A 26,995-nucleotide genomic window follows, 5' to 3' on the forward strand; every position below is an offset into this window, starting at 1 on the left:
CCTATTGCAGCACAAAACATGCGAATATGTTTGTTTATTTAAGACTGACTGAAAAGTGAAGTACCAGCTGCCTCAACACCTTTAAAAACGTTCCCAAAAATGTGGTATGTGAAGTTATTCGCGCTTTTTTATGCTAAGAGGAAAGATGACAGTGGTAGCCACGAAGGTTAGGAAAATTAATAAATACTGGAAAACAGTAGACAATGATTGTATTATAGAAAGAGAGAAGGAGATAATGGCAGTGATACATAGTTGACAATGACAGAACAGTGCCAGGAAAAGATCGAAGGAGGCCGTGCCAGAATGGATGATAAAGGGAAAGAGAAAGTGTAAGTAGGTGAGCGGCAGTGTTGATGGCAGACAGAGCATATGACAATGACCACGAGGAAGAGAGAGATAGTGTCAGTGGAAGACACAGCAGCAGTTTGAAGGAAAAACGAAATATTAGCAGTAGGAAAGAGCAAGAGGGAGACAGTGAGTGTGGACGAGATTGTAGCAGTTGGGCGGAATTAAGGGGACTGTGGCTGTGACACAGGGGACAATGACAGAGGGACATAAAAAGATAGTGACGATGAGCTGGGCTGAACGAGTGATTGACAAAGGGCTACAGGGTGTGGGGTATAGGTAGAGGAGATTTTGGGAATTTGAGGTAAGTTGCGTTTTAGAAAAAGCACGAATAATTTCTCATGCCAAAATTTTGGGAAAATTTTTAAAGATGCCGAGTAAGGTAGATTGAGACAGCTGGTACCCCATTTTTGAGTCAGAGTCTTTTAAATGAACTATAACATATTCCCATTTTTGTGCTCCCACAGCAGTATTTTTCCGCTGGCTACCCAACTGACACTACTCAATTGACAATGCACACTGCCAGCGCAATGCGGACAGACAAAAACTCTCAGGCTTCTTAAGATAACAGGTTGGCCTCACCATCTTGACTAAATAATCGCACAGCAGTAAGTATTCACGTGTACGGTGCCCTGTCGCTATAGGTATGAACCGTTGAATAATCAGACCAACTACGTCGTGTGGGTTAACCACCCTTGAAGGCGACCGTACCTAGATCAATAATTATAGTCAAACTAATAACGTAGATTAAATAGCTAATTACAGTGTTGCACCATTACTAGGTTAACGAAGGATCAGTACAACACTTCCAGATAAGGTAACACACAGAATAATCGCCAAAGAAGGCGGAGCAGCGGTACATCAGATTCTTTTAAGGCAATCAACAGGGCGGATGCCACTCAGTCACGACCATAAGGAAATCATTACAAACCACGATTCCACTCCCAGAATCGACTGTCCATCCAACAAATTTTTTTTAGAGTAATATTGACAAATAGGTTGTCTGTGGACTGACACAAAATGCCATATGACACATGTTCTTCAGATTACATTGTCAGTATCGTAGTAAAAGACTTTGTCCACTAGGCTAGATTTTAAACTTTTTCTTTGTGTTACGCCTTCTGGCAGCGCGAGGTTGGACTTGAGAAGATGGAAGTTGCGAGCTATCGAACTATCTGTAGCCGTGAACCACGGTATTCGTAAATGCAGAACGAAATACATTCTAAGTAAGCATTATGAAGCAATTATCCGAATGGGACGGAAATCGGCAGACTTGACGTACATGTACATATAAACGAGTGATTACAGTTTCAGAAAAATCGGACGATTTATTCAAGAGGAAGAACTTCACAAACCGAGCAAGTCAGTAACATCCGGTCGATATGCAAGCAGTCCTTCGGATAGGCATTGGTTGACAGAGTTGCTGTATGTCCTCCTGAGGGATATCGTGCCAAGTTCTGTCCAAATGGTGTGTTAGATCGTCAAAATTCCGAGTCAGTTTAAGGGCCCTGCCCACAATGCTTCAGACGTTCTCATTTGAGCAGCGATCAGGCAACCCTGATAGTCAAGGCAGGCTTGAAGACAAATAATAGAAATTCTCTCCCTGTGCGGGCCAGCTTGTAGGCCCAGGAGAGCTTGCAATGAAGGGCAGCAAAACGTGGAGTATTATATCGTAGACGTACTGCTGTGCTGTAAGGAAGCCTTGGATGACAACCAGAAAGGTCCTGCTATGAAATGAAATTGAACCCCAGATCACCACTCCTGGTTGTCGGGCAATAGCGAGGATGACTCCTCACTGTACACAGTTCTACTCCAGTCAATGAATTCCTGGCCGACGACCTGTCTGGAGATGCTCCGGACAGTGGTGGGATACCAACCTGACTGTCCCCCCCCCCCCCCCCTACAATAAGGCCCGACAACCAGGAGACAGTTCTACTCCAGTCAATGAATTCCTGGCCGACGACCTATCTAGAGACGCTCTGGACAGTGGCGGGATACCAACCTGACTGTCGTCCACCCCCCCCTCCCCCATAAAGCCCGACAACCAGAAGTCATGGTGTGGGGTGCGGTTTCATTTCATAGCAGGACCCTTTGGTTGTCAGCCGTGGCAGCCTTACAGCTCAGCGGTACGTCCACGATACTGTACGTCCCATATTGTTGCCCTTCATGGCAAGCTATCCTTGGCTTACATTTCAGCAAATAGTTCTCTTCCGCATTCGACGAGAGTCTCTACTGCTTGTCTTCGTGCTAGCCAAACCCTGTGTTGGCCATCAAGGTCGCCATATCTCTCTCCTGTTCAGAACGTTTGTAGCATTACGGTCAGAATCGTCCAACGATATCTGGATTTTGACGATCTGTTTAGCCAGTAAGACAGAATTTGTCACGAAATCTCCCAGGAGGATATCTGTAGTAACCCCCTAGAAAAATTAATAAATTACTGTGCTGATAAACCTCTTACGTTATTTGCTTTTCAAACAGCTGAGCAGAACTGAACGTGCTCAGTCATTTCTCTCTTTACTTATTCTGGTCATCACTGAACTGACACACAATAGTTTTTTTAGCGCAACGCAATCTGACTTTCAATAATCCCTACAAAAGAATGAAATTTACTCTTTCTGATGGACACACGTCCAGATCGTCAGCCCTCAAAATTGTGCCATCTCTCTCCTCACATCCAGCACTGCTTGCGGCTCACCTCCAACTGCCCAACGCTACGCGCTGTTCTCATCCAACTACCCAACACTACAATAGCAAATTTTACAACAATGCAAATCAGCCACAGACTGCACACAGCACACTCAGTGATTTTCATACAGAGCGCTACGTGGCGTTACCAACATAAAAACCTAAACAGCCTACTTACATATCAAACAACTCTATTAATTAGTGCCAAGCCGAATAACTGCTCGCATCTGGGCCAGGGGTGGATCAATGCGTTACTAACTTACTCTCTTGAGTAAATCATCCAATTTTTCTGAAACTGTAATCGTTTGCGTGTACGTGTAAATATCTACCGTTCCTTTGCTTTTTTTTTTACATATGGAATCCCTTGAAGTTGAGGTCGCAGAAGACGGCCAATGATGTTTACAGCACTCGATGCCCCACATATCGTCTACCATGCGACAATATTGGCTGCCAATGACAACATGTGGCTGGATTGGATTATACAAGGGTGAGCACAGCACGATGTTACGGAACGCAAGAGAAGTGCTTCGACCACGAGTAACTGACTACACGGCTACAGTAGAAATGTCGTGTGACTAGGGCCTCCCGTCTGGTAGACCGGTCGCCTGGTGCAATTGTTTGTAGTTGGCGCCGCTTCGGCGACTTGCGTGTCGATGAGCATGAGATGATAACACAACACCCAGTCCCTGAGCGGAGAAAATCTCCGACCCAGCCGGGGATCGAACCCAGGCCCCGTAGCATGTCATTCCATCGCGCTGACCACTCAGCTGTCGAGGCGGGCACGGCTACAGTCCTAGCATTGTTGATACAAAGCAGAGCAATGGCAACGATAAACAAAGCAAACACTGCATTATATCGATAACAACAGTTGCCGAAGTTGACATTTGGTCAGAAAGGAACCCAAGAAATTCCGCAGGGTGAGAAAGAAGTCACATGAAATATTAGCGTTCCTGCAAGATAAGTCAGTGGAATGTGTGGTGCCGTGTACGTTGTAGTGTGTGGACAGTGTACATGAAGAGTACTAAGGTGACGATACTGCTTAACAAGTGACAGTCATACTGAAACGGCTGTCAAGCCACATAGTTCATCTTTGTAGGACAGGGAGCTACAAATCTCGTCTCCAATGAAACGCAGTAAAGGACTATCGTTGTCCAAGGAGCAGGAACTAATCATAATTACGTACACGAAAGATCATCCACGCCACAGTAACAAAACAATTATGAACATATTTCGAATAAATCCTCAGCAATGTTGCCGTATAGTGTATAGGAACAATTACGGATATTCAAGGGAGGACAAAGCACACTTGAAACAAAAGCGGTGTTTGTGCGTTTCAGGAACGCTCGATATAATTTACAGGATATCCATGATTGTGATTTACTACGTCATGCTCTTCAAATTGCGCATGACGTAGATTACAGTGATTTCAAGGGAAGCAGCGGATGGTTACATAACTGCAAACACTGATGCGGAATTGGAAGACGTAAGATTAATAAATTTCAAACAAAGCTTCAACGTGAGGATGCATAGCAAACTGCGAAATCGGCCCGAAAATTTGTGGATGAGATAATCAAACTTATCCCATCGTTCGGTAAGGAATTTGTTTTCAACTCCGACCTATTGGAGTTTGAAGAGGAAATTATATGAAATGACCTCGGAAATTAGAAGTACCAAGAAAGTTGTTTCAGGAACAACTGATATCAGTGCCCTAACATATTCGTATACAATTATGTCGATAGTTAATCTGGAAGGCAAATCGGCTGGAAAGTTATTTATTGTGCTGCGAGATATTGGTGTTCTGGCACATACGATTCTTTCTCGTGTGCGTGATCTTGCAAGGGCAGTAGGGAATATTTACGTCACAGAAAGAAAGGGTGGGAAAATGGGCGTAACGGAACTACAACTATGGTTTGAGCACAACTTTTGACCAATACCTGGCCAAAATAACATGCTTTTGCTTGATACCTGATCTGCGTATGAGAACCTTACTTCGTTAGAGCGAGCTATCCCTCCTGAAAAGTGTGTGGCATTATAATTCATACCGCCTGGAACCACTGGACAAATTCACCCTTTGGATGTTTGTTTTTTTCCGTTCCGTTCTCTGCGGTTACGTCTTAAAGGATAGACAGTTTCATTATAAGCTCCACGACACACTGCTTCAAATTCGGTTGTATGCTATCACATTCCATCAGTTCCCCGTTGCGCCAATACGATTCTATATGCATTCCCTAAGAGTGGATACCTAGCTGAACGTCCTGCAAGGTTTGTAACTCCCAAGGAGTTCACCTTCGATCTTGATGGGGGTGAACCTTTTGTGATCACTGTGGCGCTCCATTTTTCATTCGATGTTCATGGTGTACGTTCATGGTTTATTCTGAGCATTTCTCGAAATCCGCGACCTCCATTTTGTGAAGTATAATACATACGTCCCATAGAAGGTTGATCTCTGATCCTCTGGAATACTCATTTTCTGTCGCCCTCCTGATGCTAATAGTAATTCATTAGGAGCTAATGTTTTCCTGTCATAATTGTTAACATAACACTTTCAAATGAGCCTTACTAAAGATAAACTTGTGACCCTGCAATCAAAGGGTTCCTTGTTAGAGTGTATCTTTCCCAGCAGAAGGTTATTTCCAGGCGCTGGTAACAGAGCATGTACGAGTAGTTTCGGGATCAAGTCCCATGTCGGCAGCGAAAAACTTACGACGCTATATTTTGGAAGTCTATTGCTCGCAGTCACAGTAAATTCACGATAATTTCAAAGCAAAATTGTCGCCACGCACTTCTTTACAGATTTGTCCGGAGCTGCGGAGTAACGCTTTTGACATGTCGCATGTTCATAAGTCGAGCTGCTAAAAATATTGTAACGCTTAGAATATATTTGTGTCCCAGTTCACCGAGCCACGTCAGCGAGCCAGGATTTTGTCATCCTTGTAATATAGTGTCATCCCGACAACAGCGTGCTTAAACATGAATCAGTAAAGCCTTGCCTAAGGCCCTGTTTCCGTATGGCATTAAACATTGTGATTCTACTAAATTTTTCTGTCAACAAATGTATGAAGTGAGATGTAAGGAACCAGAATGATATCGACGCCGAACAAATTTGTATAACCACCTGGAAGCATGTTCATATTATCCACCTAACCATTACAACTTTGTGCCACTAAGTACAGCTCATTCACAGTTTTTATGACAGAACTAAGTACTTTATTGACATCGGCCCTTGTACTGCTGTGTAATACTTCCTAGTGTTCGAATAAAGTGATTCAAGGAAGAGTTAAAGGAGAATGTTTCCACCGCGAGAAGCATTCTGCCCCTCCTCATTACTAATTAAAAGATGTAATCCTCGCTCAAATAACCTCAGCGGTGTCTCACAAGCAGATATCGTTTCGAAATGAGAAACGTTCTGGCAAAATGAGAGAAAATACTTTGAGATGTCGACCCCTTAAACGGAGCGTTGTTCATCAACGGCTACTTTAAGCATACAGTTTAAAGTAGGAGAGGAAAGAAAGAATTATTGCGGTCGAGAATCTGATTAATCCGCTGGAGTATACTAAGTGTTTCGGTGATCGTGATACAAACTTCAGTGGTAATGGAGTAGGGTGAATGTATTAGTTATTTCATTCGGGCGGGTACCAGAGGTAATGATTCATGAAAATCACCTCAGCTGTGTTTTTACACATTTATTGTGTTACGACTTCAGGGTCCTAGCGGTGCTGAAGATTTTCATCCAACATTGATTAATATTTTGTTTGAATTTTACTAACACGGTGTCCTTTCTTCATTCATCGAGATTGCTCTCGTGTTTTTCCTTCGTTTGTTCGTAGTGATTTTCCGTCGTAGATGCCAAATCGTAACGTTTTCCAGCGAGTATCACAGCCCTTCTAGTGTCTCTTACATTTGTATTTAATTATTTTCCTTATTTTCTTTAAAAAATCTTTTTATAACTGCGTGGTTGTCTTCCTCACATATTTAATGAACATTACACTTGTATTGGTTGTTTGATCTACAACATCCGCAAGTGAATTACGGAACGTAAATCCATGCAACCAATCACGAGATTTGATTCACTTATTTGACAACTTTGCGCTGTCATAGCAGATTTTTTGCTCGAACATGTTGTTTTCCTTCGTGTGCCCTTGCCGCCTGAACGTCGAATCCATTTACAAACCCTTTCCGCTTATGCATTTTCATATTACTTTGATATATAGTTGTGTTTCCTAGAACCAACTGTATCGTGTTGTCACGTACCTTTGCGTGGCAAAATATAACTATACTGTGATAAATGTTATAAGTACTTACGGCATTGGTTCTCAGAATTGCAAGTACATTATTCGTCGTTATACGTACTATGTTGCTATAAATCTGTGTTGTTTGATGGACATTAACATAGCAAGTGAGTTTTCTTGGAGGTCTACCAGGAAGTTCCATAGCGATGTATACTCAGATGCAATGCCCATGGTTCATTCTTCCAGAGAAATTTCTATTTGTATATAATAAGTACTTGTGCCTTCACTTGACGGTGACGTTAGAGAAACGTTGCTGATTTCCTTCCCCATAATTCTGCAGTCTTCTCACGTCGATTACGTCATATGCTTCTGTTCGGAATCGTAACAAATATTGGATGGGTGTTTTTGCATATATTCTAGCAAGACTCTGAAGAATCTAGAACAATATCGTGTACAAATGTGACTATCAGGACCTAAGACACCTCTAGTACCCCTGGGAGTGATCTAGGGTTGGGAAGCGTGGTATCTAATACCAAGCGTAATTGTGGAACACCTGGAAGAATTTCACCTAGACTTGATACACAAATAACTCTATGATAAATACTGAAGGTCTTGAGCAACCTTAACGCCACTGCTGGAGCAGTGGGGGATATACACTACATTTAAAAATCTAAATGACCGATATTAGTTACCAGTCACTAGTTTTCGAAGTCGTTAGGCTGATATAATGACACTCATAATGAGATTCATCCTTACTGGGCGGTAGGAATAGAGTTAGGCAAAGATAATCGAAAACTTTGAATGATATCGTGGAATCTGTAGCTATATGGGCCAGTAGGCTATTTGGTGACAGTCCTGATGAAATTTGAATTTAATAGAATGGAATTAACAGAACTTTCTGAATGAATTCTTTTAGAAATGAACTTTGCAGAACATCCAAGATAAAAATAAATATGCAGGATCCCGCTGAACTAACAACACATTGTCATTTAGTTAGAGTGAGGTTATTGAAATGTAACACTGATTCTGGGCCCACTAAAAATTTGTAATGCTAAAACAACTGTGTATAATGAAAATGCTGGGCAATATAACTGAAGCGATTAATTTAATACGAAAACGGCAGGGTGAGACAATGATAATCCCAGCGATACGGCTCACTCTAATGAGACTTCTTTTTAATTTTAACAGACTCCAATTTCCAGTGAAGCTTGGGTTCCTCGCCGCGATGGATAGTATATTAAATATCGCATGGTGGTTTTGAAGTTGCGATTATTTTGGAGCGGGAAACCTTATGTTGGATGCTCGAAGAGTGGTTCTCCAAGAAAACGCTTACCACTTCTCCAGAAGGGAAAACTAAAAACGGTTTTATAACCAACTTCTGTGCTTACTTAACACTGTAGCAAGTTTGAAACCAATTTTACTTTAAGAATTTTTTTGTAACAATAAAAGTCGACTTTCCCATGTGTGTGCCCTTTTTGTACTGGCGTTTTCTTTTAGTTCAGATAACTGAAAAAGACGTGTAATTAGGCGATGAAGTTTTTTAAATACCAAGTACACAAAATATTACGTTAACGTCACTTATGCTTTCAGTTAGCTGCTCAAGGACAGAGATTTTTTACGTACAGGTAAGCAGTTTGTGAATCACAAATGCGTTGATAGTTTACATTGGAAGACAGAAGTACGTGATCAATTACAACGCATCAGATTAGAGTAATACATGATTTGGATTAATTGTTGCACTTGTGGAATTCACAGCTAAATACATACTTAAATAGGCTGAGAATGGTCAGATTGCCCTTTCATAAGACTGCAGTGTTGAAGCCTAAATTATTCACTGCTTAAATGCATTCGTAGCTTGCAAAATACTGAAAAAAATGAAAAACTGTAGTATTCCCTCCCTGTTACACCACTATTTCAGACACTTGGTTGTATTTCTGCCAACAGTATCGTTACAGAATAGTAATATAGCTAACATTTCCGTCATCTCCCCGCCTAAGAACTCGGATACTCCTGGGAACCACTGAGTGAACCTAGAAAGCCCCATTGTCTGCACAGGGGCAGCCGGCTACCGTTACTCCATTCTTGTCGCAGCAAGTTTCCCGCTGAACAAAAGGGGTAGAGATGTACTCTACCTCAGAAGCTTCTAACAGGCATCGTCGTCTGTGCTGCACAGTAAGACACAACCTATTTTATGGAAGCTTACATGCTCATGGAAAAAAAAAGAGAGTGAGCTGTGTGTTTGCGTGGGAGGGGGGAGGGGTGGGAGGGGGGATGTGGGTATGCATTTAAGTAACTCAACAGAGAGGTTATTAAAGTCTTTGTAAAAATGGTCTGAGATAAATTAGGTTAAGACAGATAAAATTAAAACTGAACTTGCTCTTTCCCATTTCAGCTCTCTCTCTTCTCTAAAACGCGGAATATATGACTGTAAAAGTTGTCTGTTCTAAAACCTGAATACAAGACTATGACAAAGTTTTAATTAAATGACCAGTAACTATGACGACTGACTGCTTACAACAAACGTGAATTAGACAGCCACTCATATAACATATTAAAATATCTTTTCCAGAAATTTGGGAAAAATCGAACATTTTTTGCAGAAATCTATAATCAGATACCACACACGTCTCTTTAGCTAGTAATATAGAGGGCAGATTGTCTGATGAATTAGGCGCTCCTGTTCAAATGGCTCTGAGCACTATGGGACTTAACATCTGAGGTCATCAGTCCCCTAGACGTAGAACTACTTAAACCCAACTAACCTAAGAACATCGCACACATCCACGGCCAAGGCAGGATTCAAACCTGCGACTGTAGCAGCAGCGCGGTTCCGGACTGAAGCGCCTAGAACCGCTCGGTCACAGCGGCCGGCTAGGCGCTCCTGTCTTGTCTAAAAAAAATTCACAAAATAGAAGCATCGTATTGAAATCTGTATGCAATTACCAAAGTACTCCCGCCAGTGCTGGAATTCATACGTCACTGGACTATGCCCCACTCGTCGGCCCGAATGGCTGAAGGGAGGTATGTCTCTGCCGAGTAGATTTTACCAGCAGCGGCATACTTGCGGTCCAACAGTTTCGCTTTCTTTTCTTGCTATTAATACATGACTCGGTATCTCAACAACGAGGAGCATGTAGAAGAATGATGCACTGAACCACATGATTTGCAGGCCAAGTTTCCTTGGCTTTTCTGAGTTACCATGTGCCCGCTTACCAAGCAGAATGGTATCACTTTCCCAGCTTTTTTTGTGGAGAAGGGGAAGTGTCATCGGTCCTTTAAGTAGTTCGATTGGACCCGACATTTTGCCGGAAACCGGACTGGTATTCATCTAAAAGTTTATTTGGTGTTAAACGATCAGTAAGCTATTCGTCAACTCTGTATTCTGAGGCAATGGATAGTGGTAGTAGAATGCAAATAGGCTTGTAGTCGGAAGGCTGTTTGGTAGATACATTCATGCGTAATAGTTCTGAGTCTCTGCTTCCAGACTGTTGGAAAGATGCTGGGGGTCAGAGAATGGTTAAAAATGTTCGTACGTTCTAGAAAGTTACTGTGCGATTAAGATCGGATGATTTAGCGGGTAAGCTTTTGTCAAACAAGGAACTTAGTTGTTGTCATCTTGGAAGCGGGGTTGTCCACAGCGCAATCATGGAGATGTTAAAGAATGAGCAACACTTACGCTAGTCACCGTCAACTTTGAAATAAACATCCTGATTTGTGGTCACGGTAACGTGAATGAGTGGGTCCAAGTGACGGTACGAGGTATACCTTCGGTCTGAACTATACGGTCCACATATTGGCGGTTGAGAATTTCACTGGACCGTCGGTCCACTCGACGCCTTGCATAATTTGAATACGTGCAAAATCGTGACAATACTGCACTCCTCTGTCATGCCATTTCTTGTGTTTCACCCATTGAAGGTTCCACTGTGAGCAACGGGATACTGGGCTCCAAGTGCCCAATGTATTGTTCGCTTGGAAACTGGTTGAGACAAACCTACATCCTCAGGTGGCAGCAATTTCATATAGATTCTCGCTGACAAGGCGTCACGTTCATCTTCTGTCCCTGTGGGTAGTGACCATTTTACGACCATCGTCATTACGCCATATCACACACTAGCGATTGGAACATATTACTTGAAGATACGTTGCACAGTACGGTTCGAAACACCAAGAAATCGGATTACTTCATTCATGGTTCGATCATTGACTCGTCCAAGCAAGATTGTTCCCACATTATATAATCAAAAGTATCCGGACACCTATTAGTGAATATGCCCACATTTCGCCTTGATGACGTTTGAGGTCCACTGGAGACACTTCCAATGGAGTGTGGTAGCCCATTGACTCTCAAGAGCCGAAACTGAGGAAGGAAGTGATCTTGGACGTTGGGGTCTAGAGCGAAGTCGACGTTCCAGCTCATCCCAAAGGTGTACCATTCGGTTCAGGTCGAGACTCCGGACAGGACATCCCATTTCAGGGATGTTATCGCCAACAAACCACTGCTTCACAGTGGCTACAGATGTTGGATTGTCATGCTGATAGAATCATCTTCTCTGAATTGTTCCCATATTGTAGCAATTACAAAATGCTCCAAAATATATTTATATCCTTCCGAATGTAGCGTTTCCTTAAGCACGATAAGTGGACCACACCCTAATCACGAAAACATCCCCATACCTAACTCCACTTCCTACGTACTTCAATGTGGGCACTACATCATGGCAGGTAACGTTCTCCAGGCATTCTCAGACCCAAATTCGTCAATCCGGTTTTAAAAGTACAGCGTGATTCATCACTCCAAATCACTTGTTTCCAGTCATCTACTGTCCAGTGATGTCGCTCTTTAAGCTAACTGAAGTGACGCTTAACACTGAATACAGAAATAGGTGGCCTATGAGGAGCTGCTCGACAAATGTACCCCATTCTTTCTAACTTTCTACGTAGAGTCATGCTGGTAGCATCATGGAGTTCACAGTTTTGCAACCACCCTACGCAATGATCAACTGTCCTTGTCCGTCTCTGTTTAGCCATAGCTGTTCTTTCCCATTTCCACTTCACATTCACAGTACAAACAATCGACTTGGGCAGCTTTACAAGAGTGGAAATGCACATGAAGGATTTGTTGGTGACATGCAACGGCTAATCCACGGTCGAAGACACTGAGATCTGCTGATCGAACCGTTCTGCTATTACTGGGTCTCTACTGACGACACAATACTCACTGCCGTCTTTTATACTAGTAAGTCCGCCTGTCGTGATAAATACCGTATTACATAGAGGCGTCCGGATATTTTTGATTAGACAGTATGTGTGCCATTCTGTCACGTCTCCATTCTCACATATCTCACTGTAGTGATTAAAAAATGTTTCAAATGGCTCTAAACGCCATGGGACTTAACATCTGAGGTCATCCGTTCCCTAGACTTAGAACTACTTAAACCTATCTAGCCTAAGGACATCACGCACATCCATGCCCGAGGCAGGATTCGAACCTGCGACCGTAGCAGCAGCGCGGTTCCGGACTGTAGTGATTCCATACAACCGGCTGGCAAGTACTTACCACTGTATTGCCATGACGTGCATCAGCCATGGAGAGACACATGACCGCCTTGTACCTGCTCTGCACCACCTGCTTTGTTCCAAAGTCACCAGTGTGCTCTCTTATGGGGGTGACCAATATTTCGTACGGTTAGCTTACATTCATACCACGTTCAGCCATAAAAATGGCTGTATGGATGAACAATCCTTTTTCAACACTATAAGAGTATGTTCAGTTCTCATTAGATCTAGGAAATACATACAAGTCCGCTATTACTTCGATTATTTACAGCTCCATTTTCTACATTCACAGATTCACCCTCTACAACCCTCTCTAGTAATATGGAAGTCATTTGCTGCTGTCTTAAGAGATGTCCTACCATCCTGTCCCCTCTTCTTATCAGTGTTATCCTTGTAGTTCTTTCCTCGCCGATTCTACTGAGAATGTCCTCATTCTTTACGTTATCAGTCCGTCTAATTTTCAACATCTCAAATTCTTTGATTTTCTTCTATTCCGGCCTTCACACAGTCCATGCTTCACTACAATACAATGCTGTGCTCCAAACGTACATTAGAAGAAACTTCTTCACCAAGTTAAGGCCTATGATTGACGCTAGCAGACTCCTGTTGGCCAGGAATGCCCTTTTTGCCAGTGCTAGTCTGCTGTTTATGTCCTTCCTCCACCTGTTATGGGTTATTTTGTTGCCTAGACAGCAGGCGACTTCATCTTCTTCGTGATCCCCAGTTCTGATTTTTTTCTAGCTGTTCTCATTTCTATTACTTCTCATTACTTTCGTCTTTCTTCGATTTACTCTCAGTACATTTTCTGTACTCATTAGACTATTCATTCCATTCAGCAGATCATGTAATTCTTCTTCACTTTCACTGAGCAGGCCGAGCGGTTCTAGGCGCTGCAGTCTGGAACCGCGTGACCGCTACGGTCGCAGGTTCGAATCCTGCCTCGGACATGGATGTGTGTGATGTCCCTAGGTTAGTTAGGTTTAAGTAGTTCTAAGTTCTAGGGGACTGATGACCTCAGAAGTTAAGTCCAATTGTGCTTAGAGCCATTTGAACCATTTGATACACTGAGCACAGCAATTTCATGAGTGAATTTTATCATTGATATCCTTTCACCCTAAATTTTTATTCCGAACTTTAATCTTTAATTTATTTGCGTCATTACTTCTTCGATATATAGATCGAACAATAGGTGCGGAAGACTAAATCCCTGTCTTATAGGCTCTTTAATCTGCGTACTTCGTTCTTGGTCTTCCACTCTCATTGTTCCTACTTGATACTTGTACGTATAGCATATTACCTGTCTTCATCTATAGCTTACCCCGTTTTTCTTAGAATTTCAAACATCTTGCACCAATTTACGTTGTTGAATGTTATTTACAGGTCGACAAATCGTTGCTTCCATTCTCAACCGCAACGTCAGAATTGCCTCTTTGGTACCTTTACCTTCCCCAAGGCCAAACTGATTGTCATCTAACACATCCTCAATTTTCTTTTCCATTCTTCTGTACATTATACTTGGCAGCAGCTTGGATGCATAAGCTGTTGAGTGGTGCGATAATTCTCGCACTTGTCGGCTCTTACCATCTTCCAAGTTGAGTGGCTAATTTTTTTCCGAAAGTCTGATGGTATATCGCCAGTCTCATACCTTGTACACCAACGAGAATGATCGTTTTGTTTTCACTTCCCCGTATAATTTTAGAACTTCCGATGGAACGTTACCTATCACCACTATCGTCCGGCAACGAAGTTCCGAGTAGATATAACACTGGTGTCTCCCAGTCTGCCGTCATCGTGTCGTTGGATCGTCTCAGGGTCGATAATACAGTGTGTGATCGAACCTTGTTTGTTCCAAGTTTGTAAGGAAAACCCCAAAATTCTGTTACCATTTGGTCCTTAAAGTACGCCTTCCATTTTTCCACTCTTGTTTCGTGTAGTAGTTGTTTATATTGTTGTTTCACTATTTGATAGAATCTCAGCCTTTCTTGTCGTTCTACTTCCTCTAAGGACCTTTTGTAGCATCTCCTCGTCTGTCTTGCTCTTAAGGACTATAGGGCGGTTCTGCAGGGACGTTTGAGCCCTTTTGAGTTCCTAAAAACTCTTGGGATCGCCTTGTCTTGTGCCGTCTGCAACGCTAGCACCAATTCGTCCTCTTTGGCACCAACATTAAATCAGCTTCCTTGCAGTCATTGTATCTCGAATTCCGGCTTTAAAATTTCGCAGTTCGCTTTGCGTAGATTGAATGGTTGCCTGAAATGGGTGTTGGCATCTAAGTCATTATCTCCGTTTGTAATTGTGAAATAAATGATATTAAGGTCACTTATTGTGAAGTCCATTACAGACCATCCCATCCATTTGATGAAGTGGTCAATAAGTTTAAAGTTTGTGAAAGTGTTAAAATTATTAGACTAAAGACATTTTTTCCAAAACTTAACATTTATCACACATTTACGTCCACATACAGATTATATTTGTACATTCAATACTTTGTATACATGCCTTGGTCTCAGTCAACATTTTTATCCTGTTTGGCATAGTTTGTATTAACTTTTCACATGACATTTTCATATCATTGTCATGGTACCAGATTTCTTCTAATTTCTCCATGAGTTCTTGTTTGGTAATTATTGCAAATTTCCTTATCCTCTGTTTCACAATAGCCCATAAATTTTCAATTGGGTTCATATCAGGGCTATTCCCTGGCCAGAGCAATACTTCCAGTTGCTTTTCTTCCAAGTACTTGGAAACCCTTTTGGCTTTGTGGCAAGGTGTCCCATCAGGCACAAAAATGGCATTTTTATTAGGAAACCACTCACTTATTTGTGGGGAAAGTTCCTTCTCATATCGTTCTTGCCTCATTGTCCCTTCATCAATGTGTAATCCCCCAGTACCTTTCACGGGCATCACAATCCAGACCATAACGGAAGTTGGATGCTTCACCCGTTGCTGCACACACACTCAGCTTTGAACTGTTCTCCAGGTCTACGACGAACATACTGGCTGCTTTCTTCCATCACAGTGAATACAGATTCAGCACTGAAGCATACCTGAAGCATGTGTAAAAAATTGCAAGTTAGGAAAGTTGGCATTTGTAGCATAGGAGACCTCAACAGTCCCAAAATTCAAATGTGCATTTCTTCAGTATCAATACAACATCTTAATTTCAAGCCTAAACTCCTAACTTTAGCGATCAGACACACTTAATTTACATATCATTGCACATACCTTAGCCCAATCCTCACTTGTCCATTCCTGAAATTGTTTAGCCCACTGCAATTTTTTGGTTTTCATGGCAGGTGTGATTTTCCGTTGTTCCCTTGGTTTGCATGCCTTTAAACCACATTCAAACAGCCTCCTCTTCACTGTCACAGGTGAAACTTCAACACCCAAACCTCGCAGCTGATGGCTCATGTCTGTAGAAGTAAGTTTACAGTTCATTGTTGGCATGTTTGTAAGTAAGTCTTCTCATTGTTCTAGGACCGATTTTTCTTTTACGTCCACATTTTCCTTTCATGTTTGGCTTGTATTCACCACCTTTCTGCACTGATAGTTTGATTCTGCTGACAGTTTTCTGTGATATTCTCATTCTGTCAGATATTTCTTGCTGTGTGTAACGTTTTTCAGCAAGAAGTGCTACCACATCCGAAACTTTCCGAAGTAAAACATCTTTTGTCTTCCCCATAACCTCACTTTCTTTGGAAACGCCACGATTTATTCCTGTAGCTAAAAACATGCGAATTCACAAGCCATATAATGTCTTGTTAATGTAGCAAGAAGTTGATAGAATAAATAATAAGCTCAAGTACACCACAGAAACATAAAACATTAGTGTAAATACAGTTTCAAAGCATGTACACAGACAACTAACACCAACACGATTTGGAGGGAAAATGACAAATGTTACCAACTGTGAGAAATTCACTGATCTGTGAGTTGCTTGGAAGGGAAATTTGGTGGCATCAATCAAACCATTAAAACAAATCAATTATTATTATTAATTTTAGGCTTTCATTGGACCACTCTAGTCAAAAATACAAAGTTGTAAACAAGTTGTTACACAGGAATACAAATTGGCTCAACAATAACTTAATATCATGTGTAGGTAATATAATTATTAGAGTCTATTCTTATATGAAAGGTTTTGCTCTTCTGTCTGCCCAATAATTCTTCATTCTTTCAGATATTTTCTTTCCTTCTTCATCTGAGACCACTCTTCCTGTGCTCCTTTTATTGATTTTCATTTGTAGTCTGGTTTGCGGGTCTTGCAGTATTCTGGTTTTCTCTGTCTTGTTTTTTAGTTCATCTACTGTAATTTGGAGTTCTTTTATATCTTCCTTAATTTCTGTGATCCATTTAATGTCGCTCTTGCTATTCCACAATTTTTGTATTATTTTTTTACTAATGCTGTTTTCTGGAGTTCTCATCATATGTCCAACGAATGAGATGCATTTCTTCCTGATCGCGCTGATGACTGGTTCTATTTTCTTATATACTGTTTCATTTGATGCTATTCTCCAATGTCCATTTATTTTATACTGTTTATTTATACATGTCCTAATTATTCTTCTTTCTATTTTTAGTATTCTGTCAATTTCTGCTGTATTAGTTGTTTTGAAGATAGTTTCAGCTGCATACGTTATTTCTGGTTGTGTAACTGTTTTATAGTGTTTTAATTTTGCATCTATAGATAGGCTTCTTTTGTTGTATGTAGTTTTGGTAATGTAATTTGCGTGTTTCAGTTTTTTTTTATTCTATTCTGCCATGATGGCTTCTCATTTAGATTGTATGTTATTATTTCGTGTAAATATTTAAATTTATCAACAATTTTGATTTCCTGTTCTCCTATTGTAATTTTGTTTGCAAGTGGTGGCTCAGTTAGCATAATCTCCGTTTTTTCAAATGATATTCTAAGGCCTACTTTCTGTGCTATTTCTTGTAGTGGTTTCACTTGTTGTCTGGCTTCTTGAACGGTGTTTGCAAGGAAAGCAAGATCATCAGCGAATCCCAAGCAGTTTAAGCTAATATCATCTTTTGCACTTCCAATTCTTATCATCTTTGGATGTACCATTCTCTCATTATGTATTCCAGTACACAGTTGAACAGTAATGGTGATAGGCAGTCATCTTGTCTTAAGCCTGTTTTTATGAGGAATGAAATCAATTATTACACTTTCCTCTCCTATTTTTACACCAGAAAACCTTAGACTATTAAAAATAATCGTTTAGTCTAATAATTTGAACACAACTGTATATGTAGCGTCCTGAGAGCAGAGTCCTCTTTCATCCTTTGCTGTGCTATGCCACAATGTTGATTTCCGTGAATGCAGCACTGCGTCGGTAGTAGGCCGTCTTCACTGCATTAGCACTGCCACTTGTGCTAAGTACAGCGTACAGAAGTGGAAGCCGACCGGCGAGGCCCTCGCCTTGTCCGGAAGCCGCACTGAAGACGGCGGCCCGGTAAGTGGATTTGGGCGGCGAGCGCCCCGGCGCGCCTTGCGGCGGATGAGGCTTCCGCAGTTGCTCCCCGGCGGCGGCGCCGACCACAGTGACGTCATGTCGGTGCATCCCGCGCCTCTGAGCGACGCAGCTCTGCAGTGCTACTGCCCAGGTGAGAAACCGCTCTAGCCTCAGGCAGTGGCGTGCACAGGCTCCTGCTCGTAGGGTATCTCTTTCACATTCGGCGCGAGTGACATAACAATCTGAGTTGCAGAATTTCGTGAATAAGTTTACTGATCATCCTGTTGTTATATGGGGTGACTCAAATTCCCAGATATATATCGGGAGAATCATACTATCAAAAGTGGTTCCGAAACTGGTTCCAAAACTGGTGGCATTAATCTGAAAGTCGTGCGAAAGTCACTGCGATCAGATAGTTGGAGAACCAACTCCTGAAGGTAATGTCTTAGACCTCCCACCTAGGAACAGACTTGAACTTCTCGAATCAGTTAACGTACCATAGGGTTTCAGCGATCATAAGGCTGTGATAACATCTATGATTATGGATATTACGGGGACTGACAAGAAAGGGAAATATTTGCTTAGAAAGAATGACAGGATACAAATTGTGGAGTATCTGAGTATTCAGCAAAAAATATTAATTGCTGGGAACAAAGATTTGGAGCACGAATTTAAAAAAAAAAAATTCAAATAGCATCGTTCAGTATATCTTAAGCAAGTGTGTTCAGACCAAGGTCTTAATGCCGGCCGAAGTGGCCGTGCGGTTAAAGGCGCTGCAGTCTGGAACCGCAAGACCGCTACGGTCGCAGGTTCGAATCCTGCCTCGGGCATGGATGTTTGTGATGTCCTTAGGTTAGTTAGGTTTAACTAGTTCTAAGTTCTAGGGGACTAATGACCTCAGCAGTTGAGTCCCATAGTGCTCAGAGCCATTTGAACCAAGATCTTAAGGAATGGGAAAGAGGCACCACCATCTTGTTTTACAAGCCGTGTTAGAAAACTGATCAGTAGCAAAGAGATCTTCAGCACAGATTCAAGAGGAAACAAAACCTAGCTGACCAACAAGCTGAATGAAGTGAAAATGAGCATAAGGAGAGCAATGAGAGAAGAGTTCAATGACTTCGAAAGTAAAATTTTGTCAACTGACCTGAGTAAAATTTCTAACAGGTTTTGGTCTTACTATAATCAGTAATGGCACCGAAAATGAAAATAACAGAGAAAAGGCCGAAATACTAAATTCGGTCTTCCGAAACTGTTTCACCGCTGAAGATCGCAACAAGGTCTCTCCTTTCCTTTCGAATTCGCAGATACTGAGATAGCTGATCGTGAAACAGAAATGCAACTACAATCGCTTTGTAGTGGAAAGGCATCAGGAGCAGATGACGTACCTGTATGATTCTGCAAAGATTATCCGAAAGAGCATGCTACCCTTCTAGCAGCAGTTTATCATAGTTCGCTGCCTCAGCGAAGGGTACCTAGCCAATGAGAAAAAGCTCAGGTCATCCTCATTTTAAAGAATGGTCGTAGAAAACACGCACAGAATTATAGATCCATATCGTTGATGTCAATCTTTTGTAGAATTATGAAATGTGTTTAATGAAAATGTATTACGACGTTTTTGTAGAACGAAAATCCCCATTGTAACAATCAGATCTGATTCCACATACAGAGATCTTGCGGAACACAGCCCACTCCATTCCTTCATGAGATCCACAGCGCTACAGACATAGGTGCTCCTGTCGACACCGTGTTTCTCGACTTCAGGAAGGGGCTTGATTTGTATATTATCACCGCCATACCACTGGTGAAGTCTGTCTGTCTTAGTCCGTTAACATTCCAGACTCCATGTGGGCTTTCTTGTCCTATTATGTTTCTGTACGCACCTTCTTTAGTTATTTCTGCATTCAGATCCCCAAGGACCATTTCTGCAACATGCCTTTAACTTTGTTGATTTCCTCCTCCAGTTTGAAATAAAATGCAATCCTGCTTATCTTCATCCAATTCCCTCGTAGTGGGGTAAGCAAACATCCTCATAACATTCCATAATTTTGCCCTAAGTCTCAAAAAACACAGCCTTCTGCTAACTGCTTGGAGACTAATTACATTTGCCCTCATTGGTTATGTATAAGAAAACCAGTACCGTGATGGTCTGTATCCCCTCCACTATATGCCAGCATATGTTTCCCCAGCGCACTCACTGCCTGTCCTTTCCGTTGTATTTCTTGTGGTGCTGCTATTTTCAGTCTATCCATTTCTTCTCTAACAAGATTTGCGTAAGTGAATAAATAGTAAGTGGACCTGTCCTTTCCCAGAAGTTTTGAACTGCTAACACTGAATTATGTGAAAACGGAATTAATGCTAGGATGCTAAGTACGTCAAGCATTCATGACCTGTTTTAGTATCATCGTTCTTCTTCCCATTAGCCTTTATTATCCTGACCACAAAAACCTCTATCGGCCCACCTTGTTTCAGTAACACTCTATTAAATTGCTTCCGGTAATATCTAGAACCATTCTTCCTTTTATACGGCTGTAATAAGCCTGTTCTGCGAAATTCAAATGTCTGAGCATTTCATAACTCCTCGTGATACATATACTTCCACATTTCCCACGAACCTTAAGTTGGCCTTGTGTAACAGTAGTTCCTCTGACCAAAATCCCAGCTTTGCAGCTGTCAGCAGGTTGTCCACAAACGTTAAGACATGCTCTCCTGCTTTACCCGAAAAAGGAGAAACTAGAGTAGCAATACTGTGATGTGGAAGGGGTTCCTACATACATGACGACAGACGCATCTACCTGCTTCTGTAAAACCATGTTATCTGCCCGAATTTGTGCCATCTATTCTTGCCAAGTATGAAACGCTTCCGTGGTGGTAACAACTGACCCCTTGATTTGTTCACTGTAAAGCCTATGTCTACGACAACAGGAAAAAATACGGAAGGAAAATAACACAAGAGATCATCTGACAGCAATATCAGCATTATTCTTCCTGCTATAGACACTACAAGTCGCTATGCCTAAGTGCTATCCTTGCACAATCTTTACATTTTCCGGCGTAATGCCCAACATTTTAAGCAGACCATTGTAAAGACAAGCTGCATTCAGCACTTTTCCGCAGCAAAATACACTGTCCACACCTAACTGTGCGCAAATTACCATCTCTTTCTTTAATGTTCCCACTAAAGTCACTTAACTGCTAACTTTCAACCCATTGCTCGAGTATCATGTTGCTTTTGGAAACCCAGAATCTACTATGTAGGAATCAACATGGATTCCGGAAACAGCGATCGTGTGAGACCCAACTCGCTTTATTTGTTCATGAGACCCAGAAAATATTAGATACAGACTCCCAGGTAGATGCTATTTTCCTTGACTTCCGGAAGGCATTCGATACAGTTCCGCACTGTCGCAAGAGAGGCGCTCTGCATCGCGGTGTAGCTTGCTCGCCAGGTTTCGAGAGGGTGCGTTTCTGGATGAGGTATCGAATATATTGCTTCCCCCTACTTATACCTCCCGAGGAGATCACGAACGTAAAATTAGAGAGATTAGAGCGCGCACGGAGGCTTTCAGACAGTCGTTCTTCCCGCGAACCATACGCGACTGGAACAGGAAAGGGAGGTAATGACAGTGGCACGTAGAGTGCCCTCTGCCACACACCGTTGGGTGGCTTGCGGAGTATAAATGTAGATGTAAATGTAGATCCTCCAATCCAAATGACTAGACATGTCACCACAATCAGCAGTAAAAAGGTCGATAACAGTTCTTTCGAACTCACCACGTTGTCACTGGCTCCTTCTGACACCAAGGGTAAAGGTGTCGGGGTTGCAGACACTATTAATGCCAGGACGGTTGTCTCAGGATGGCGCATGTAGGAAGATGGGTTGATACCACCAGCTCTGCGGGGCAGCGAGTGCTACCTTAGCATAGCAGATATGGCAGAGCGCTTCGCTGCAGTAGTGCAAGGACGCAGGACAGGAGTGCTGTCTCAGTGTGTTACTCACAGCTGTTGCAACTTTACAGACACCAAACTGAAATCAGGCACCTAGCAGGTGGCAAGCACGCATGCTGGACAGCTGGCGACTCTGGCGCTCTGTCAAATGCTTGATGCAGTGGTGCACAATCACCGAACCCATAACCCCTTGGAGACGCTCAGAGATTGGGTGAAGCCATCCTGGAGGTGGCACCAGCTCAAGCTGCGGAAGCATCAGGTCTAGTATCGGCTCGAAGACCAGCAGCTAGCAGATGATGTGCCTAGTCGTAGATGAAGCTGGTTCACGGCTGGTGTGGAACACGTCTCAGCGCCGGCAGAAGTCGAATACAAGGTGCTGCTAGGTTCTGAACAGCGAGTACTTGTAGCTACTCTGCCCAGCTTTCTTGTGACAGGGTCCCACCTTCAGTCGCGTAAGCAACCAATACAGCCCAGCATTGCATGGAAGTGGATCGTGAACTCGTGGGAAAACCAGATAGGTAGTCTGCATGGAAGCATAATGAAAATGACAGTCTGTTAAGAAAGAGCGTGCTCACCATTACACACAGATGGTAAAATGTGCCACCTTAGTTCTTTCACAGCGAAACAGAAGGAATCTCCGTCCTTCATGCAACGTCCATAAAGCATATTTGGGGTGTTTCCCATAATTGGGTTTCGGCAATTTGCACATGCTTACAGACAATTTAAATGTACAGAAGACGTTAAAAATTTATTAAAGACGTTTGATGCCGACTGCAAAACCTTGGTTCATGGGCAGAAATAAAGACTGGATACTGCTGGAGGACAATCACCCTTAGCACCACAGCGATTGGAAAAAGGAAGAAAGATGTACAGGTACTGGATTAGCTCTCACGGTCGCCTGGCGCTAACCTATCGAAAATGTATGGTCTTATAACAAAAAGAAGTTGTAAGGAGAAAAGATTTTCACTTTAAAACAAATTTCAACGAATATTCGACGTACGTGTGGGTCTCTTCCACGTGAATAGTTGGAAAACTTGGTGTCAAATATGCCTCGGAGATGCCAAGCAGTTATCGACCTGCAGGTGTCTGGACGTATTATTAATTGTAACTGCATTTTTCTTTTGCTCATATATGATGCGTGATATATTTTACTTTGTTGTTAAATACATTTTTCTGCTGATTAACCCGACTACAATATTACTTAACAGACTGTGAGTAGGCAGATAACATAAGAAATGGGGAGATTCTCCTCATAACTGGAGCAGAAATGAACTTATGGGGAACCCAAGAAGAAGGAAGATGACGTTAGAACATTTGTTAAGATATCAGGTAATAACTTCCACGGCACTACAGAGAGCTGCAGAGGTAAAACTCAGAGGGGAAGACAGAGACTGGAATACATCCAAGAAATAATTGTGGACGTAGGTTGAAATGAAGATACGATACGATATAGCGGTACCTGTGTTATTCTGATACCGATGCAAATTTCCTTTGGACATGCATGCATGTCCAAACGACCAGGCACTGCGGCGATTACAGCCGGTACAAAACATCTCAAATGAATTCACAATTGCGACTAAGAACTATCATCAGACAATTGAAATTTGTGCCAGACGTGGACTCGAACCCGGTCGTCAACCATACGTCTACGTCCTAGTGCATCCATTATGTATATTCCCGTACAGGTCAGACGTTGTACTTGAAAGCCGCTTGCCCGGTATCGGCATATAAATACCATATTCTGATTACGATGTAAAGTTTCTTCGGAAGTGTATGCAACGTAATCAGAATAACACAGGCACTGCAACATCATATTTATCTTCCGATACCGGGCAAACGACTTTGAGTACAACTTCTGACTGTACGGGACTATACATAATGGGTGTAGGAGTGCAGATCGGAGACGCGTGGTTGACGACATATGGAAGTTTGGCTCTGGTCGCGAGTCGTGAGCGGATAGCCAAATGGTACGCCGGCACGGTAGCTCAGCGTGTATGGCTGGGAGTGGTGGCGTGCTCCTGTAATCCAGCTACTTGGAAGCCGGGTGTTGTGGATGGTCTGAGGCCGGGAGCCCTGGTGCTCAATCTCCCGTGCTGATCTGGCGTCCGCGCTAAGCTTGCCATCAATATGATGACCCTTGAGGAGTCTTGGGTCACCAGGTTGGTTAAGGAGGGGCGTATCGGGCCAGGGGGGGGGGGGGGGAACTCAGCAGCCAAAACTCGCCGTGGTGGGCAGTAGCGGGACAGCGCTGGTGAATGGGGTCTGGGTAACAGCCCGGCCAATAAGGCAACACCTACACCTATTTTACCTCCCTCCGGAGGTTCGAGTCCTCCCTCGGGCATGGGTGTGTGTGTTGTTCTTATCATAGGTTAGTTTACGTTAGTTTAAGTAGTTGTAACTCACCATTGGGTAACTTACTTTCGCTAGCAGGAGCTTCTTTTGTTAGCCAGCACGGTAGCTCAGCGTGTTCGGTCAGAGAGCTGGTTGGAGTCTGTAATAAAAAATACTGAGTGGGAGGTTCAACAAACGAACTTGAACGGATGTCATGTGACGTCCGCAACGAACAAACACATCGATCAACAACGAAAAAAAAAGAAAGAAAGAGAGAGAGGTGGCTGGTGCCTGTAATAAAAAAACTGAGTGAAAAGATCATCAACGAATGTCATGTGACGTCCGCTACGACGAAATACAACAAACCATAAAGAACAAAATGCAAAAAAAGAAAATAAATGGTAAACTGACCGCTCGCAATATGCGGGAAATTCGAGTTCGAGCCCCAGTTTGGCACAAATTTTCATTGTCGTTATTCCATTCTACAGCTGATGGTTGTCCTTATTCGCAATTACGAATTCATTTGAGGTGTTGAGGTGAAGAGGTTGGCACACGAGAGAAACTCGTTGAGGATTGCATCAAATCAGAAGACCAATGACTAAAACACAACAATAAAAACGGACACTCGTATAATCAAGAGTGATATCAGTGGAATAGAGTAAAGCAGAAGTGATAATTTGGCATTCCTCAAGGAACGGCCCTCTGCTGTTCCTGATCTATTTAAATGATTTAGGGGACCATCTGTGCTGCCCTCTAAGACTGTTTTGCTGTCAAATCATCAGAAGACCAAAACCAATTCAAAATGATTTAGACAAGATATCTGTATGGTGCGAAATGAGCCAATTTATCCCAAATAATAAAAAGTGTCTGATCATCGACATGACTACCAAAAGGAAACCGTGAAAATGTGGTTACAGGATAAATCACACGTATCTAAATGTTGTCGATAGAACTAAGAACCTAGGAATTACAATTACCAACAACTTACTTGCAACGATCATGAAGATAGTGTTCTGGGCCGGCCGAAGTGGCCGTGCGGTTCTAGGCGCTGCAGTCTGGAACCGCGAGACCGCTACGGTCGCAGGTTCGAATCCTGCCTCGGGCATGGATGTATGTGATGTTCTTAGGTTATTTAGGTTTAAGTAGTTCTAAGTTCTAGGAGACTAATGACCTCAGAAGTTGAGTCCCATAATGCTCAGAGCCATTTGAACCATTTGATAGAGTTCTGGTGAAGGCAAACCTAAACCTGCGATTTATTGGCAGAACAATTAGAAGATGCAACAGGTCTTTTAAAGAGAATGCTTGCACTACGCTTTCGGCCCTCTGCTAGAGTACTGGTGTGCTGTATGCGATCCTTACCAGATAGGGTTTGCGGAGGACGTCGAGAAAGTTCAAAGAGGGGCAACACGTTTTGTATTATCGCGAAGCAAGGGAGAGAGTATGACGATATGATACGCGAGACGGAGTGTCACTCATTAAAAAATAGACATTTTTCGATGAGGCAAGATCTTGTCAAAAGTTCAATCCCCAAGTTTCTCCTCTGAATGCGAAAGTATTTTTTAGGTTCCCGCATATACGGGGAGAGATTAGCATCGTAATGAAAGAAGATAAATTGGAGTTCGCACCGGAATATTTAAGTAGTCGTTTTTCAAGCGCGCTGTTCGGATGTGGAACGGTAGACAAATAGTAACAAGGTGGTTCGGTGAACCCTCTGCCAGGCATTTCAGTCTGAATTGCAGAGTATTCGTGTAATGCAGATGTGGATGAGAAGCTTCAATGGGACATGACATACGTGAGGAAACTTGTTGACTCTCTTTCTCGTCGAATTGAGGTGGCCGGTCAAGGGTACAGGCGTTCTTACATGGTATTAAAGTGGTGTCCCCTGAGGGTGACTAATATTATTATACAGTATACTTCGTCTTACGAGGACATAAATTTTGTATAATCAGTTACGCTACTATTATTATTATTATTATTATTATTTTATTTGGACAACAGGCCTATACTGCCATTATCATGTTATCTGTACAAAACATCTTACAAATATTCGTACATTTGTTTATGACATGTGAGCTAGTTGTGGGTAAAATGACTTTAAATATGTTTTTAAGTCCTGATTTCCATGCAGTATTGTTGTTTCTGTTGCCATCTATTTGTTCACTGACAATATTCTTTCGTTGTTATTTTAGTAATAATCAGTAGTGCGTCACGGTGAGTTCTGACTCTTCATTAACAATGGTCAGAATTTCTAGTTGAAATTTCGTGCAACAATTAAGTCAAATTATCAACGATATTGTGTGGCTACTTCTCCTTATTGGCAATTCTATCAGCGATGTTATTGGGCTATACTTAACGAATATCTGTGGTGTTGTGTTACATAAATGTTGCCTTTGGTTTATTATGGCTCATCCAGGATACCGGTGGATAGTGTCAATAAAGTTTTCGATG

At 42.3% G+C, this 26,995-nt stretch overlaps 1 protein-coding gene across 2 annotated transcripts in view; it reads left to right on the top strand.

The window, feature by feature from the left end:
• The first annotated feature begins 18,352 nt into the window (after nt 1-18,352).
• The window catches only part of LOC126187525 (glutamyl aminopeptidase-like), a 249,380-nt gene continuing 240,737 nt past the window's right edge, over nt 18,353-26,995 (top strand). For both annotated transcript variants that reach the window (XM_049928662.1, XM_049928663.1), the window contains exon 1: nt 18,353-18,422. In XM_049928662.1, the coding sequence (XP_049784619.1) occupies nt 18,368-18,422 (55 nt within the window). In that variant the 5' untranslated portion in view covers nt 18,353-18,367. The remainder of the gene's footprint in view (nt 18,423-26,995) is intronic.

Source organism: Schistocerca cancellata, chromosome 5 (genome assembly GCF_023864275.1).
Source record: "Schistocerca cancellata isolate TAMUIC-IGC-003103 chromosome 5, iqSchCanc2.1, whole genome shotgun sequence".
Taxonomy (NCBI): domain Eukaryota; kingdom Metazoa; phylum Arthropoda; class Insecta; order Orthoptera; family Acrididae; genus Schistocerca; species Schistocerca cancellata.